General features: G+C 36.1%; 1 protein-coding gene across 1 annotated transcript; it reads right to left on the reverse strand.

The window, feature by feature from the left end:
- Positions 1-4,951: 4,951 nt before the first annotated feature.
- On the reverse strand, positions 4,952-5,350 carry LOC150078763 (histone H3.3A-like). Its single transcript, XM_090382326.1, has one exon. It carries the CDS (start codon positions 5,348-5,350, stop codon positions 4,952-4,954), a length of 399 nt encoding a protein of 132 aa, XP_090238452.1.
- Positions 5,351-17,818: the final 12,468 nt, after the last annotated feature.

Genomic DNA, 17,818 nt, shown 5'->3' on the forward strand with positions numbered 1-17,818 from the left:
AAGGATTTCGATATACGAAAACTACCCCACAAATCATCAGAAATTAAAATATTATTATGAGAAAGAAAGCTTCAACCGCATGAGCAGTAAAAAAAAAACATCTCAACTTTCCATTCCGTCCAATAGTTTGTCTAGTTCTTCCTTGAATTTATCAAAATATCCATTTCCACAACAAAAGATGGAAGTTTGAAAGATGGAAAAGATGGATGAAGGCAAACTTCCAGATATCTGTTCAGTAACCATCCTTGCTCGGTTGGAATTGATAACCCGACTTGAATTTATTTATGACAAACATACTACACATTAGAATTAAATATATCTTTTCGATGTATTTTATTCACAATATGAGGGACTAGACAACGTGGTAGGGTTATGTGAAAAAAACCAACTCAACTTCAGGAAAAAGTGTTTTTGTTTCTAAACTTTCCAGTTTATTTTTTCTCTCTGACAATTTTTCTCTGTTTCAAAAAGGTACATCGTTTCTATGGAAAATTACATACACATGATATGGTTCCAGCTCCACAGTTTTTCATTATATTGCAAGCAGTAGATGTCCAGTTCGCGGATGGTCAGGGAGGAAATCTCCTGGAGAATGTGGCAAGTGTCATTTCCGTTGAGGAGAGACCAATATTTCACCGTAAAGGGAGCAGGGAATTTCCACTATAACGAGACCCTTGTATGTTTTCTGGAAACATCAGTACATGGACCATTATGCAACACTGGTATTCTCATGTATTCCAAGGATTACGAATTTTTCAAACACAGTCTGTCAAGTAACATAATTGTTTTCGCAAATGGATGGCCTGGAGAAATGTAAATTGGTTTCGAATCCTCTAAAAAAGTGAATACATCTTGGAGGATACAGCAAAAGGACCAAAGCACACAGAGATCTACGATGTAGCAAAAATTAATCCGAACAGTATGCTCTTTGGCTATGGACAGATGAACTAAGAAATTCACTTTCCCCGAGGTACATTTTTGGGATTATAGAAGTTTTTGTTAAATTCCAATAAAATTCCGGCTATATATAGGCCGGAATGGGCCTTTTTCACAACGTGGTTCAGGTAGCAGGGTGTTTCGTCCAGAAAGATAAAATCGATAACAAAACACACACAATTTAAATACAGTACATAAGGAGCAATATGGATTTAGTTGCTAATCCTCCTTTAGGATGATTAGCGTTGATACTTATCAATAAGGCGATAGTGCAGAAGAACTTTTCAAAGTTTGCTGAATATTTTAATGTGAGAAAGAGGCAAATCGACCAGAGACACACGCAATTTACAGACCCAAACACATGGGTATAAGAATTAACTTTCTCGGTGACCCAAATGTAACTGTTTTTTTGTTTTTTTTCGTCATTAATTGAAGTAACTGGGAGGGAAAAATTTAAATCAGTTAGATGAAAATTATTTAAATCGGCATTTTAGGGAACGTACTAATAATAAAGTATGTATTCAAAAATACAAATATGATGAACCCTGCGCTCCAAGTAGTATCATACATCTGATTGAGGTGTTTATGGCTTTGAATGGTTTAAGCTAACTCGGTGATTATTACGCGTATGAGGGGTCATAAATTTTAACTGAGGAAGGATGGTTACAGAACAGATGTGTGGAAGTTTGCCTTAAGCCAACCAGTTGTTTCCAGAACAAACTTCCATCTGTTGTTGTCGAAATGGCTGTTTTCAATAAATTCAAGGAAGAACTAGACAAACAATTGGAGGAAATGCATAGGTGAAAGGTTTTTTTTCCCTGATACTATATAAGCTTTCTTTCTTGCATCATTTTCCAACAGTAATACTAATAAAATGACTTATCTGCAATATTGCAAATTTTCTGACAAAATTTACAATTTTTGTGGGGCAGTACCCATGAAAATCCATAATTATAACTTCCACATATTCTTATTCATTATTCACTGATTAAAAAAGATCTTATATCTTAATATAGGTTAAGATCCATCAATCAGAGTATGGTGGCCCTATATTAAAACCCCTAAAAATTCGCGTTTTCCGCCATTATATTTAACTGCAGCAAGTATATAACCATAGGAGTGCAGGGGGGAATCACCTAACTTCTGTTCTCTTTTTTAAACTGATCTGCTTATTTAGACTGGTTTTGTTTCTGCACCGTATTCGTTGTGCGGTTTGTGGTCAGATGAATCACGATACACTTTGTTTTGTAGTGATGGTAGTCAGAGTGTGTGGCGAGAAACAATTGACCCTGCTTGCCTTCTTAACTCAACCCAAGCATCTGCAGATAGTTCCGTCTATAAACTGCCCGACAGGTTTATCCCAAACGTGATGGGCATTTATGGATAACTATGCAATACAGGATTGCCAGAATCGTGCAAGAATGGTTCTTCCCTGGCCCTCACATTCACCTGATCTGAGTGCTTTTGAGTATGGGTAGGATATGTCTCAGAGAGCTATTGCGCAACGAAATCCTCTTCCTTCAGTGTGAGTAATCACGCTGGCTTATGATCACTTGATCAATAACCATTTTTGCATTTAGAACTCTATGATAGTAGTTGGAGCGCAGGGGATCATCATATCTGTATTTTTGAATGTGTCTATTGTTGAATACATACATGATGTCTATATTCTTAGCACGTTCCCTAAAATGCTGATTTAAGTAATATCCATCTAACTTATTTAAATTACTTCAATTAATAAATTATGCAAAAAAAACCCAATTACATCAAGGTCATCCACAAAGTTAATTCATATACCCATGTGTATTGTGTCTGTAAATTGGGTGTGTTCTGTGGTCGATTTGCAAGAGCAGATGTGGGAAACCACAGGTGGCGGCTGACCCTAACATTATGTGGTCGATTTGCATATTTTGCTCGTTTCTTACCTTAAAATAATCAGCAAATTTTGACAACTTCCTCTGCGCCCTCCCTTATCAACGTCATTAACGAAGATAAGACACAGAAGTGGCTCCAACAGTAATCAGTAGCCTTTCGTGGAGAACCACATCAAAAACTTTACTGAAGTCAACATAATTAATTTCACAGTTGTTTGTTGAAGTCAACCGATTTATAACTAACTTCTTTATAATAATTAACTGGATTGTCAAGCGTGATTTTCCCTTCACGAACCCATGCAGTAATCCATTGAGGACACCGTTCCTATCGAGATTGTTCTGTAATATATCACTGCATGAGTTTCTGGAGAAAATACAGGTCTACTTACCCATCATTGGAGTCAAATTAGGTAATCAGTAATTTCTCTTTACATCTTTAGTTTTAGGAGGATTAACGACTAAGACCATATACTGTATGTAAATTGCGTGAGTTCTGTGGTCGACTTTCTCTTTCTGGACCGACTAACCCAGCCACGTTGTGAAAAAGGTTCATTCCTCCCGTCATCGAACTCAGGTCTTTTCCATCTAGGTGGGGCTTGTTCAAACTATGACACACATGAGTGCGGAGACTCAGAAAACAAAAAAATTATGTTCCTTTAAATTTCCTTGGGCTGAGAATTTACTGTTCTGCTTTTATGGTGTGCAGTTTTTTTCCCCTGGCTATCTCAGAAGTTGCAGTTCGGAAAGTTACACTTCCTTCTGTTGTTGATACTTCGAAAATTTGTGCGGAAAAGAAAGCTGGACGATTTTTCTCGGTTGTCTGATTAAGCTTGATCAGAGTAAACTTTGAGTTTTATTTATATGGGAATCCAGTCCCCATTCATACACATAAAATTATTAACAGAATATTCACAAGAACTCATGATTGCACTGCTCGTCCAAATTTTTACTAACCTTATTGGTAAACTAGGAAAATATAATAAGAAAAACGATAAAGTCTCCACATGGATAGCAACTTTCTTAGTACATTCAAAACATAAAACTTCATACGCATTTCCATACTCAAAGATTTATAAGACAACAGATTACTTCTGTTTTCCATTTTAACATGAGAAAATCTGAAATTCAGCTGAATTGAAGCGTGGAACCATAACATGTGTATGTAATTCTCCATAGAAACGATGTAACCTTTCGAAATAGAGAAAAATTATCAGAGTTCAATGTGTCAGTTAATCTTGCCACGTTCTGTAGTCTCTCATATTGTGAATAAAATACATTGAAAAGTTTTGTCTTCGTTTATTTTTATCTGTTCGGAGTCGAATTTAATTCTGGTGTGTATTGTATGCACGTGCATTTGTCAAGAACACTGAATATCATTTAACGAAATAAATTACCTAAGAACTACTGTCTTCGGGCAAACTTACTAAAATTAAAATTATTTTATGGTGGAGACTGATACCAAAAAAGGATTCAGTCCTCCAAATTGTCGTGTCTGGAAATTAGACAATTGGGAGGAGATCTGATTGAGGTGTTCAACGGTTTATATAGTTTGAGCAAACTCAATGATTGTGGGATTTTCCTCTTGCACCCGTACGCATATGAGGGGTTATAAACTCAAAGTGAGGAAGGATGGTTACAGAACTGATGTGTGGAAGTTTGCCTTCAGTCACCTGGTGGCTGATTGTTGAATGCATTCAAGGTAGAAGTAGAGAAACTATTGGAGGAAATTCATAGGTGAAATGTATTTTGGCTGATAAGCTATCTTTTTTGCCTCATTTGTCCCCACTAATACTAATGGCATTTTCTGAAGATTTATGGGGAATTTTTATTATATCGAAACCTATAATTATTATTTCCACATATTTTTATTATTCACTGACTAAAAATGATCTTATATTAAAATCGCTAAAAAAAGTTTTAAAGTGGTCAAATAATTTTAATTTTTTTATAAATTGTAACTTAAGTTTTTGTTATACTGTAATTGAAATACGTTATAAAATATTAAGAAATATCAATGGTATGATCAAAGAGAGTAAGAACGGATTAGAAAATAAATGTACAAATATTATTTAGAAACGTACGTTCAGGCAATCCCTATATCATAATATGATGGCCCTGAAAAGGCCCGTTTTTGCTTTCATTTAAGGACGTTCTCCTCGAATCCGTCTAGCCAGATGAATATCTTTAGGTATGATGCCATGGATTGCACACAAGTTGGTGTCTTCGAACAACCCCACTAAGTAAGCTTCGCTGGCTTCTTGTATGGCATCGATGGCAGCACACTGGAAGCGAAGATCAGTTTTGTATTGCTGGGCAATTTCACGAACGAGGCGCTGAAATTGAACCTTTCTGATTAGAAGTTCCGTTGACTTCTGGTAACGACGAATTTCTCTAAGAGCAACTGGCCCTGGCCTGTAACGATGGGGTTTCTTTACTCCACCAATAGAAGGGACGCTCTTACGAGCAGCATTCATCGCTATCTGCTTCCTCGGGGCCTTTCCTCCTGTGGATATACGTGCGGTTTGCTTAGTACGAGCCATAGTGATGTAACAGTCCTGGAACTTCTAAAACCAAAGTGAATTGAAGGTAGCAAATTCAGATCTATTTATAAGTAAACAAGTAAACTTCTTCCAAAGCTTGATGGGATGATTAATCGTCGTGAGTGGTGATTGGCTAATAGCACTGCAGGCAATCAGCACTCCAGTATATACTCTTGAACCAATGTTTTCCATGTGGCATCATACACAACTGGATTACATATTTATGAAACTACCCTAGAACGAGAGTTTCCACATGATGTGTCATTTATGTTTAGCATTGCATTTGGATTATATTTTTAATTCTGGATCAGTATATTTTATACAATTTTCATTATATAATAAGGACACATTGAGCAGTTAACTAGGATTTTTATTAACACAGAATCTACTTAGATTAATTTGTTATGCTGTGTAAAACGTATTAAATTATTATTTTTTAACTATTAATAATTAAAATGGCTGATGTTCAACCACACGTACAATAAATTTGTAAGAGCTTTTGTAAAAAAAAAATTGAAATTTATGAAACAAATCGAAGTCAATTTTAAGAAAATCTTTACATGCCAGTCAATGGTCCTTTAATCAGAAAAGGAATCTCAAATTTTTTAAAGAGTGAACACAACATTCAACAATAAACCATCAGGAGTAAATATTGGTCAAAAAGAGATTAATAAAGAATTGTACCGCGCTACTAACTAAAAATCGAAATATGATCTGCAAATGAAAAATATTTAATGTAACTGTTCTTGTTCAAATTTAAACAACAACATAAACAGGTGAAAGAACATTTATTCTTCAGTCCAGCAAGCAGAGTGTATCATCGGACATCAACATTTTCATCGTATTCAAAGCCATGTTTCATTTAATGCCAAGATACTGGATTACATGAGAATTTGATCTGTTGCAATGTCTTCGCTGTGAAGTTTCAAACTCTGTGTATTCAACAATACCATTCTTATACTGGACGAAGCAACTTGATCCCAAAATTGTAATGCGGTTGTAGAGAGTGTTTCCAAACGATGGTTATTCAAACGTTTCAATTCAGTTCGAAGATCTTGCATCTTAGGTGCGTTACAACCGCCAGCAGGGTAGAATGTAAAGTCGTCTTTCTGATTTCTGATGTACAGGCCATCGGTGCTTCTGTCTCTGGACAATGCAACATATACCATTTGCTATTCGAAACCCTTATCGTAATCGAATACGATTTCTTTGAAAGTTCCACTGTGAAATCTACGAACCGCCGTGGCAAAAGCTTCAACCAAAGGAAATTGGATTCTTTTGCATTTAAGCATTTTGCTTTTGAAAGATACTGTGGTGGAACGTCTCGTAATCGGAGTCCAGCCAGATTTTATTACGCCACGATGCCACAATATGTGCGGGCGAGACTTGAGACAACTCTTAATTCCAACATTCTTGCTTTCGAAATGTATCCACAATCTTTTCATTTCTGTTTCTTCCATCTTAACGTGCTGTAAAGTTTCGATCGCTACATTGACCAAATCACCTTCAACATCGATGTTTGTAGTGATCATGTAAGGTTTTCCAGTCGATAGATGCAATACGTATTGCATCTCTGCTACGCTCATTTGATGTAGTTTTGTTTGCATACTAGGCAACTGTTCATGACCCTTGTTAACCAGTAAAGTGATCGTCGGCTGTACAATCGATGGTGGTGTTTCCTTCGAACGCTGGAGCGTTATATTAAACAACATCGTTGTTACGACGAAACAAACGAACAAAAAAAAACCGAAATTATGATATTAGGGTACCCTGTAAATGATTACATCTACCCATATTTATTTTTTCTGTAAATTGTGTGTGTTCTCTGGTCGATTTCCCTGTTTGCTGAACGAAAAAACCCCAGTTACTGGGGGGAAAACCTTGCTATCTCCGCCTGAGACCGACTAACACAGCTACGGAGTGGAAAGAGCCCACTAAAGTTCCTCCGGTCATCGACGGGATTTGAACCCGGGCCTTTTCCACAGGGTGTGGGGAGGACGGTGACCATACCACTGTGCTACGCGCGCACACAAAACAAAAGAACAGCATTTGGTACTTGTTCCATTACAAACATCGTGGTCAACATGACATGTTGACCACGATCTTAAACTATTGTTTTTTTTTTTTGTTAAACTGATAGCAGTTCCATCTGTTTGAGCTATCATTCAAAGCAAAGTGACTGATGTTCTGCTTAACTACCAGCCTAATTTTATAGTTATTTCTGTACGTTTAATAAATAACTGTCATTTCTAAAAGTTTTCACAGAACATGCACAAAAAGTGGAAAAACTCCGGAACACCCTCTGACAAAACTGCCTTCTCCCGAGCTAGGGTGCTTTTTATTCTGAACAAGACGGCGATAAAACTATAAGGGGAAGCCTTTCCATAGATCCAATCAGAGGACGCCATTGACTCACTCAATATGGGCAGTTAGCTGGACCATATAACTCGACCACACCGAGAGCAAAAGATCTGAGTTGGAGTCCCATCGATGACGTGCGTAATTTTTATGGATCCTTTTCTCAAAGTGGCAGAGTTAATCAGCCTCAGGCGAGGGAAACGTGGTTTTTTCTTCCGAAAATTTGGGTTTTTCGTCCAGAAAACAGAAAATCTACACAGAACATACGCAATTTAGAGACAGTATATATAGAGTAATATGGCCTTATTCGCTAATGCTCTTAAACCGTACTACAAACACACTACCGTTTTGATAGCAATCCATGGGACTCACAGTCATTGGATCTCCTTGTTCATAAAGTTGTTTTTAGATATATCTTGTTGAAATTGTTCGAAATTGATTATTACATGAAGTCACACTGACTTTCCAAAACATTGCTTGAAGAAATTTTATCAGAAGAATGGTTCGTCTCGTTTCTAGATGCTTAAATTTGAAATATTGCGATTAGCATTCACAACGATTGAACATTCGGTTACGACCTGTAATATGTCTAAAGTAACTAGTTGTGATTTCCAGATCTGCTAGGCAAATTCAAGTTTCGGTGGACTTTAAATCGATATACAGTACACGGACCTTTGTTTTTGCAGAGCCAGGGAAGGCTGGCAGCACATACTATATGTTGTCAAATATATGACAATGCCAGGAGAGCTCCAGGAGAAGAAGCTATATTTTTAAGAGATTCTAGTAAGTTTCAGATGCTCCAGGTATTTGCTAAAGAAATATTTGAACTAAGAAAAAAGTATGATTCCAGTGATACGAGGTTGATCAAATCCATCTGGCTGGAGGCACCGAAGTGTTTTTATGTATTGATCTGCATGTCGTGTTCATTTGAGGGGTTGGTGTGCTTTTTTAATTGACAAAAATACATGGGTTATAATTATGAACAGAGAAAGCCCTTAAAATATTTATTCAGAAAACTAAATTTTGTAGTATTTTCTAACTAATTGCACATAAACATCGATCTGGAAGTGGGTGATTTGTAATTATTTACTGAAGGATTCGTCCATTTTAGAAGGGATGGACAAGTGCATTGGTTTCTTTTCTTTTGCTGACGCGATATGAACTAATTCCTTTCTAAGCAAACGTACTAGTTCTGTACTAAGCAAAGAACACATATAGTACAAATATAACAGGTTCGTGTTATTTTACTGGTTGTAAAATACATTTGATAATGCATTATACAATCATTATTCTTTAATTAAGATGAAGTATTTTAGTGTTCTTCAAAATTTTTTGAAAATTACAAATATTTTCATTCTTTAAAATTATTGTTAATGTTTGTGATAATCCTGTGTGACAAAATGAAAAAGAAATCATTTTTAATCTACAGGAACATCGTCATTGTTTAATATATGTCGTTTTAAGAGAGAATATCTCTTAAATTTTCAGTTAAGAATGAATTTTGTTTTCTTTATAAATTGTGAATTACGCTAATTAATATCGATATGGTACAACTGTAAAATTTTTGCTTATTTTAATTTCAGGGTGTCCGATTTTAAAATAAATTTTTTAAACGGAATAGAAGTTCATTAAAAGAAAATAAATCGAATGGAATAAATGAATTAGTAATAAAGGAATTTGGTTAATGACAAAAAGACGTGCACGTTTCAGGAATCCCTTTATCGTGAATTGTGGCCCTAAAAAGGGCCGTTTTTTGAATGCAGGTATCTTCGTTGCTTTAAACATGGACTCCGCGAATACGTCTCGCCAGTTGGATATCTTCAGGCTTCATCCTTGCACGGTTGGAATAAAAATTTTTAGAGAAGAAGATGAATTCACTAACATGAGAAATTAAGTGGATGCATTGGTGAAATGGTGGAAATACAGCAGGAAGGGTAAAAGTCTGGAAAAATAATTAAAAATTATTTTTGGCACTGTTGTTTAATTCTCTCTTGTGAAATTTGTTTGACTGTTTATAACTGTTGTCAACAACCCATAAAAATAGGACCGAAAGAATTTGATGCGATTTCAAATATCAGTTGCTGTAGAATTTTCATGGACCGATTGAAACAAAACTATAAAATCACTTCAAGGAAGATAACCAAGTTTTTGTTTTGTCCGATCAAGCAGTTTAAAAATAATTCGGTAAATTGCTGAAGGATTTGTTAGTGAAATTAATAAATTCCTTTCAAAAAATGTTTAAAATATTCATCAAAGAAGTGAAGAAAGAAAAAAAACAAAATTTATGTTTGGTTAGACGAAAGAGGGGCAAATCTGAATCCCAGAAAAAAAATATTCGACTATTTTTCCCCCTAAGTACTGTCCATAACCACTTGAACTAACAAAAATTTCAAGGAAAATTTCTTTAGCAATCACAGTATTGAATCCAATGAGGCGACCAGGAGTAAGTTTCACCTCCCGCGAAGTAAATTTCTCATCGAGAATAAAATATGAATTTTTATTTTGATATTGCAACGTTGCATGAAGATCAGCATTGGAGGCCCGAATGAGTTACTGAAAAAATGATTAAATGCACAATTTCCTAAAATTCAGACTTTCGTCATTCAGAAAACCGGCCCCTAAAATAAGCGCAACTTGTCTAAATTCCAAAAGGGATCAAATTGTGGGTGAATATTGGCACAGGCATCGGTGCCTAAAACTGTTGATTTATTTGATGAATTTACAGCAGCTGTTTCTGAAATGAAGCAAAAAGCTGTGCAAGATGATTGCAAAGATATCGTACTTTCAGAGCAATTATCATTCACAATTTTTTCTACATCGCGTAAAATTTGTTTAAAGAATATCAAAAGAAATCGCATCATCCTCTCTTATGCCAATTGTGAAAAAAAGGAAGGCCATAGCATCAAAGATCTGGGCAGCAATATACTGGAATTGCTTCTATCCTATCATCATGCCGTACGGGCGAATTACTGCCACTGATTAACATGATATTCTGAGTGAAAAATGTTAACCATTATGCAAACATTGCTTCTCAATAAACAGTACCAGGCTTTAAGATGATAATTCTTCAATACACCCGGCTAGATGTGTTAAATCTTGGTTTGCGGAATATAAAACTGGCGCTAGGCATCTCCCATGACCTTCGCTATCACCAGACAAAGAGAATTGAGCTACTGTGGGCATCCTTAAAGAGGAGAGAGAGAGAGACAAAAAGAAGCATGTTTCCTCCGGATTCATAAATTAAAGAGCTAATGCCCCCACCCCATCATCGGAATCCAGTTCGTCCGTCTTTAATAAGCCCTTCTTGAATATGCACTTTACAATCTACTCATGCTGGAAACATACCCGTACAATGTCTTACCAATATCAACAGTTCGGAAACTAATATTGAGATTTTCGCAAGCATAACACTGACTAATATCATGACATAACGTGGATTTTTTTTAACAACGTGGCTGTGTTAGTCGTTCTCAGGCAAGGGTAGCTTGGTTTCCTCTCACGGAAACTCTGGTTTTTCTAAAAAATTTACCACAGAGTACACGCAATTCAGAGGCAGATTATATTGAGCAATATATCCTTTGACGCTGATACTTCTAAAATCCTACAACAACAACAATTCCTTAAAAAGTATACTTTACGTAATTTGCAGAAACACTATTTTGAAATAAGAAAATATTTTCGTATTCAAATTGGATAACCAGTATTATTTTGGTTACGCTCATTTCAGTAACAGTAGCAGTATTAGGGAACTCTTTGGCACGCATCATAACAAGTTCTTTTATCTTGATGGAAAGTATTGAATATGTGATACGCCATTCATCAAAAGTAAGTTTTTGTTATTTATTTTCACCCTCCTTTCCAGCATGAGTAGATTGTAAAGTGCATATCGGTGTGAAAGGAGACAATTCTCCTTTAGAAATTTTAGAAAACGGAATTTCTTAATGAAAAAAAAATCAATTTTATTAGCAGCGAGAAATTTACATTCCGAATTGCAAGTACAGCGTACAAGTAATGGTACATAAATACTCAATAATAAAAATCAACAGAAACTGTACGTCGTTGGCCTCCTTCCAGTTTCACTTCAACAGATTCCTCAGTTGTTCATCTCCGATTCAAGGAAGCATCCTGGACGAAGCAGTCCTCATTCAAAAAGTCAGTTTGGAAATCCGTCGATCAGCTGATGCCTAAAGAGAGAAAACATTCCGTAATTAGTGAACTGGATCCGTAGACGGGATTGCCCTTACGGGAGGACATCAGGCCAATCAGATGAGTGCACCGTATACCTCCCCCTCCTAACGGACAAACGTCTGCGGTACTGGTGCCCCCACCCCATCATCGGGATCCAGTTCGTCCGTCTTGAATAAGCCCACCCTCCATCCCATTCTTATAACGCAACAGTTTTTCGGTTTCTCGCCTTAACTACCCTCCCCCGATGAGCTCCTTTGATGGACACGTTGGGTGTCCACTACGCAGCACCTCGTGTTCGAATAATGAACGTTCCCTCCATCCTCCTAACGAGCATCATCCGTACAGCAGGGTGCTGCTCAGTTGGAATCCAACACATCCATCGCTCACCACATTTATACTTCCTAAACAGAAAAGAATAAAAACGTAATTACGAACTAATATTACGAAAAAGGTTCTAACTATCATAATATATAGTTTCTAAAAGATCTTAACTATTTTCAATTATTTGTTAATAGCTAAATATCTGACTGACACTAATGAATATATATTAATTATTTAAATTATCTTAAAATCAGTTTTATCTATCGGGGAGTAATACAATCATATCCCAGTTGAATAAATATCCTCGGATCGATAGATGGTTGCAATATTACTTTGCAGTCTTTGCTGTTTCAGAATAAACCGACATCTCAGCAGAGGTAACTTCCATCCCAGGATATTTGCTTTGATTACCGACTTCCCACGGTGCAGTTCCTCTTGGATTAAGAAGAATCCTCGCTGGAGATATCTCGTAGACGGGGTGATGCTTTAAATTTGAAGTCCTGAAGTTGTTTTCGTGAACTTGAATGTCTAATCCAACCAGCTAAAACGTACGCCAATTTTTCTGACGCTGGAAGTAGTTTAATGGACTTGTCCAATCAACAATATGTTATTATGAAGTCATCAGAAAAGGTCATAATCAGTGAATTGTTAAGTTTGCCATTCGTTATAAGAATGGACAGAAATTTATGAACAATGAAGACCAATTTAGTGTTGCAATAATTGCGTTTATGACGAATCTTCATTGGAAATTTATTTCAAATTGATAATGAATTCTATCGATGACTCCATAATGAATTAAAAATATGTTATTAAAAGTCGTGGACGAATTTTGTCTTAGGGACTTAGGTTGCCTAAATTTATTTCATTTAATATGGAATTTTTAATGTAAATTTCTCTTCGAGTCTTTTAAATATTTTATATTCATTCGTTGTAATTGTAATAGGGATAGTATTCTCCATATAGTGCATGGAAGCCACAAGCCTTTGCTGCAGGGTCAAAAAACAAAAACAACAACGTAGATACACAAAAAACAGAAATTATATTCATCCCTACTCACACAGGTGAGCAGGGATGTGAATTTATTCAAACTGCCAGCCTCAACAATCTAATAGGGCAACCTGTTCCAGCGATCAACAACTCGCTGGCTAAAGAAAACTTCCTAAAATATAATCTAAACCTGAAGCCCAATAATTTGAATTTATGACCTGGAATTGTTTAGAACATATAGTGTACATGAAAGAACAGAACAGAAAAGAACATACATGGTCAAGGAGGATCCGAATCCTCTTTGACCATACCATTGATATTTCTTAATATTCTGTAACATATTTCAATTACAGTATAACAAAAATTTAAATTTCAATTTAAAAAAATATTACGATTAATTGAACACTTTAAATAAAAGCAAAGACTTGATTTTTTTAGTGAGAAAACCACACAGTGAATATATTAAAAAACAAAAAAAATGTCTTCTTCTTGTTTAATGCTGCCGAATGGTGTTTGCGACTTCGTTTTGATATTGTTTTCTGTCTAGCGCTGCGTGTAGAATTTGTGCTGTTGTCATGTGAAGCCAGGTGTTGATGTTATCTAGCCATGCCATTTTCGGTTTGCCTGGGCGTTTCTTGCCTTCGATCTTTCCCTCCAGGATGAGTGGTAGTGGGTGATATTTTTGTTCGTTCCTAGAGATGTGACCTAAGTATTTACATTTCCTGCTGATGATGGTTTTGAGCAGGTCCCGTTCCGTGTGCATGTCCTGCAGGACCTGTGCGTTGGTTATCTTGGCTGTCCACGGGATTTTCAGCATTCTTCGGTAGAGCCACATTTCGAAGGCCTGGAGCTTTTTTGTAGTGGCTGATATTAGAGTCCAGGTTTCTAAACCGTGGAGCAGTATTGGCCAGATGTAGCATTTCAATGTGCGAAATTTGAGCATGATGTTCAAGCTTCTGTCGGTGAGGAGGGTTTTCCACTTGGTGAATGCCTGCCAATGTCAAATATTTAAAAAAGAAAGCAGAAGTTAGATACCCCCCCCCCTTATGCTTGTTGCACAAAATGTGTAAAACGTGAAATTTTATTGGTTTTAATATAAGATCTTTTTCAATCAGTGAATAATAAATAAAAATATGTGGAAGTTATAATTAAGGATTTCGATATAAGAAAATTACCCCACAAGTCGTCAGAAAATTAAAATATTATTGTGAGAAAGAAAGCTTACACCGCATGAGCAGTAAAAAAAAAAAACATTTCAACTATCCATTCCGTCCAATAGTTTGTCTAGTTCTTCCTTGAATTTATCAAAATATCCATTTCCACAACAACAGATGGAAGTTTGTTCAGCAATCAACCACCCGTTGGATGAAGGCAAACTTCCAGACATCTGTTCTGTTACCATCCTTGCTCAGTTTTAATTTATGACCCGACTTGAATTTATTTATGACAAAACATACACATTAGAATTAAAAACCTTTTCGATGTATTTTATTCACAATATGAGGGACTAGACAACGTGGTAGGGTTAGGTGAAAAAAACCAACTCAACTTCAGGAAAAAGTGTTTTTGTTTCTAAAATTGCCAGTTTATTTTTTCTCTCTTACAATTTTTCTCTGTTTCAAAAAGTTACATCGTTTCTATGGGGAATTACATACACATGATATGGTTCCAGCTCCACAGTTTTTCATTATATTGCAAGCAGTAAATGTCCACTTTGCGGATGGTCAGGGAGGAAATCTCCAGGTGAATGTGGCAAGTGACATTTCCGTTGAGGAGACCAACATTTCGACTTAAAGGGAGAGAATTTCCACTATAACGAAAGCCTTGTATGTTTTCTGGAAACATCAGTACATGGACCATCATGCAACACTGGTATTCTCATGTATTTCAAGGATTACGAATTTTTCAAATACAGTCTGTCAAGTAACAGAATTGTTTTCGCAATGTAAATCGGTTTCGAATCCACTCAAAAAGTGAATACATCTTGGAGGATACAGCAAAAGGACCAAAGCACACAGAGGTCTACGATGTAGCAAAAATTAATCCGAACAGTATGGTCTTTGGCTATGGACAGATGAACTAAGAATTTCACTTTCCCCGAGGTACGTTTTTTGGGATTATAGAATATTTTGTTAAATTCCAACAAAATTCCGGCTACATATCGTGAGGAATGGGCGTTTTTCACAACGTGGTTCAGGTAGCAGGGTTTTTAGTCCAGAAAGAGAAAACCGACCACATAACACACGCAATCTACATACAGTACATAAGGAGCAATAAGGACTTAGTCTCTAATTGATAAGGGATAGTGCAGAAGAACTTGTCAAAGTTTGCTGAATATTTTAAGGTAAGAAACAGGAAAATAGACCAGAGAACACATGCAATTTACAGATCCAAACACATAGGTATATGAATTAACTTTCTGGGAGACTTAAATGTAATTGTTTTTTCGTCATTAATTGAAGTAACTGGGAATGAAAAATTTAAATCAGTTAGATGAAAATTATTTAAATCGGCATTTTAGGGAACGTACTAATAATAAAGTATGTATTCAAAAATACAAATATGATGAACCCTACACTCCAAGTAGTATCATATATCTGATTGAGGTGTTTATGGCTTTGAATGGTTTAAGCTAACCCGATGATTATGGAATTGGAATTCTTCCTCTTGATCAACCTACACTTATGAGAGGTCATAAATTCAAACTGAGGAAGGATGGTTACAGAACAGATGTGTGGAAGTTTGCCTTCAGCCAACCAGTTGTTTCCAGAACAAACTTCCACCTGTTGTTGTCGAAATGGCTGTTTTCAATAAATTCAAGGAAGAACTAGACAAACTATTGGATGAAATGAATACGCGAAAGGTTTTTTTTTTTTTGCTGATGCTATATAAGCTTTTTTTTCTTCCATCATTTGCCACCAGTAATACTAATAAAATGACTTATCACCAATATTGTAAATTTTCTGACAAAATTTACAATATTTGTGGGGAATTACCCATAAAAATCCATAATTATAACTTCCACATATTTTTATTCATTATTCACTGATTAAAAAATATCGTATATTAAGATCTTAATATGTTAAGATCCATCTATCAGGGTATGGTGGCCCTATATTAAAATCCCTAAAAATTCGCCTTTTCCGCCATCATGTTTAACTGCACCAAGTATGTAACCATAGGAGTGTAAGGGGAAATCACCTAACTTCTGTTCTCTTTGTTAAACTGATCTGCTTATTTAGCCTGGTTTTGTTTCTGCACAATATTCGTTGTGCGGTTTGTGGTCAGATGAATCACGATACACTTTGTTTTGTAGTGATGGTAGTCAGAGTGTGTGGCAAGAAAGAATTGACCCTGCTTGCCTTCTTAACTCAACCCAAGCATCTACAGGTAGTTCCCTCAATAAATTGCCCGACAAGTTTATCTCAAACGTGACGGGCAATTTGTGGCTGACTATGCAACACGGGATTGCCAGAATCGTGCAAGAATGGTTCTTCCCTGGCCCTCACATTCACCTGATCTGAGTGCTTATGAGTATGAGTAGGATATGTTTCAGAGAGCTATTGCGCAATGAAATCCTCTTCCTTCAGTGTGAGTAATCACGCTGGTTTATGATCACTTGATCAATAACCATTTTTGCATTTAGAACTCTATAATAGTAGTTGGAGCGCAGGGGATCATCATATCTGTATTTTTGAATGTGTCAATTGTTGAATACATACATGATGTCGGTATTATTAGTACGTTCCCTAAAATGTTGATTTAAGTAATATCCATCTAACTTATTTAAATTACTTCAATTAATAAATGACGGCAAAAAAAACAATTACATCAGGGTCATCCACAAAGTTAATTCATATACCCATTTGTATTGTGTCCGTAAATTGGGTGTGTTCTGTGGTCGATTTGCATGCTTTGCTCGTTTCTTACCTTAAAATAATCAGCAAATTTTCACAACTTTCTCGATAAGACACAGAAGTGGCTCCAACACTAATCAATAGCTTTTCATGGAGAACTACGTCAAAAACCGTACTGAAGTCAACATAATTAATTTCACAGTTGTTTGTTGAAGTCAACCGATTTATAACTTCTTCATAATAATTAATTGGATTGTCAAGCATGATTTTCCCTTCACGAACCTATGCAGTAATACATTGAGGATACCCTTCCTATCGAGATTGTCCTGTAATATATCACTGCATGAGTTTCTCATTAAGGAGAAAATACAGGTCTACTTACCCATCAATTGGAGTCAAATTCAGTTAGTATTTTCTCATTACATCTTTAGTTTTAGGAGGATCAACGACTAAGACCATATACTGTATGTAAATTGCGTGAGTTCTGTGATCGATTTTCTCCTTCTGGACGAAAAACCCTGCTATCTGGGCAGATTAACTCAGCCACGTTGTGAGAAAGGCTCATTCCTCACGTCATCGAACTCAGGTCTTTTCCATCTGGTGTGGGGCTTGTACAAACTATGATACACACGAGTGCGGAGACTCAGAAAACAAAAAAATTATGTTCCTTTAAATTTCCTTGGGCTGAGAATTTACTGTTCCGCTTTTATGGTGTACAGTTTTTTTCCCCTGGCTATCTCAGAAGTTGCAGTTCGGG

The sequence above is a fragment of the Mastigoproctus giganteus genome, chromosome 10, assembly GCF_048544385.1.
Source record: "Mastigoproctus giganteus isolate SK-2022 chromosome 10, ASM4854438v1, whole genome shotgun sequence".
NCBI lineage: Eukaryota > Metazoa > Arthropoda > Arachnida > Uropygi > Thelyphonidae > Mastigoproctus > Mastigoproctus giganteus.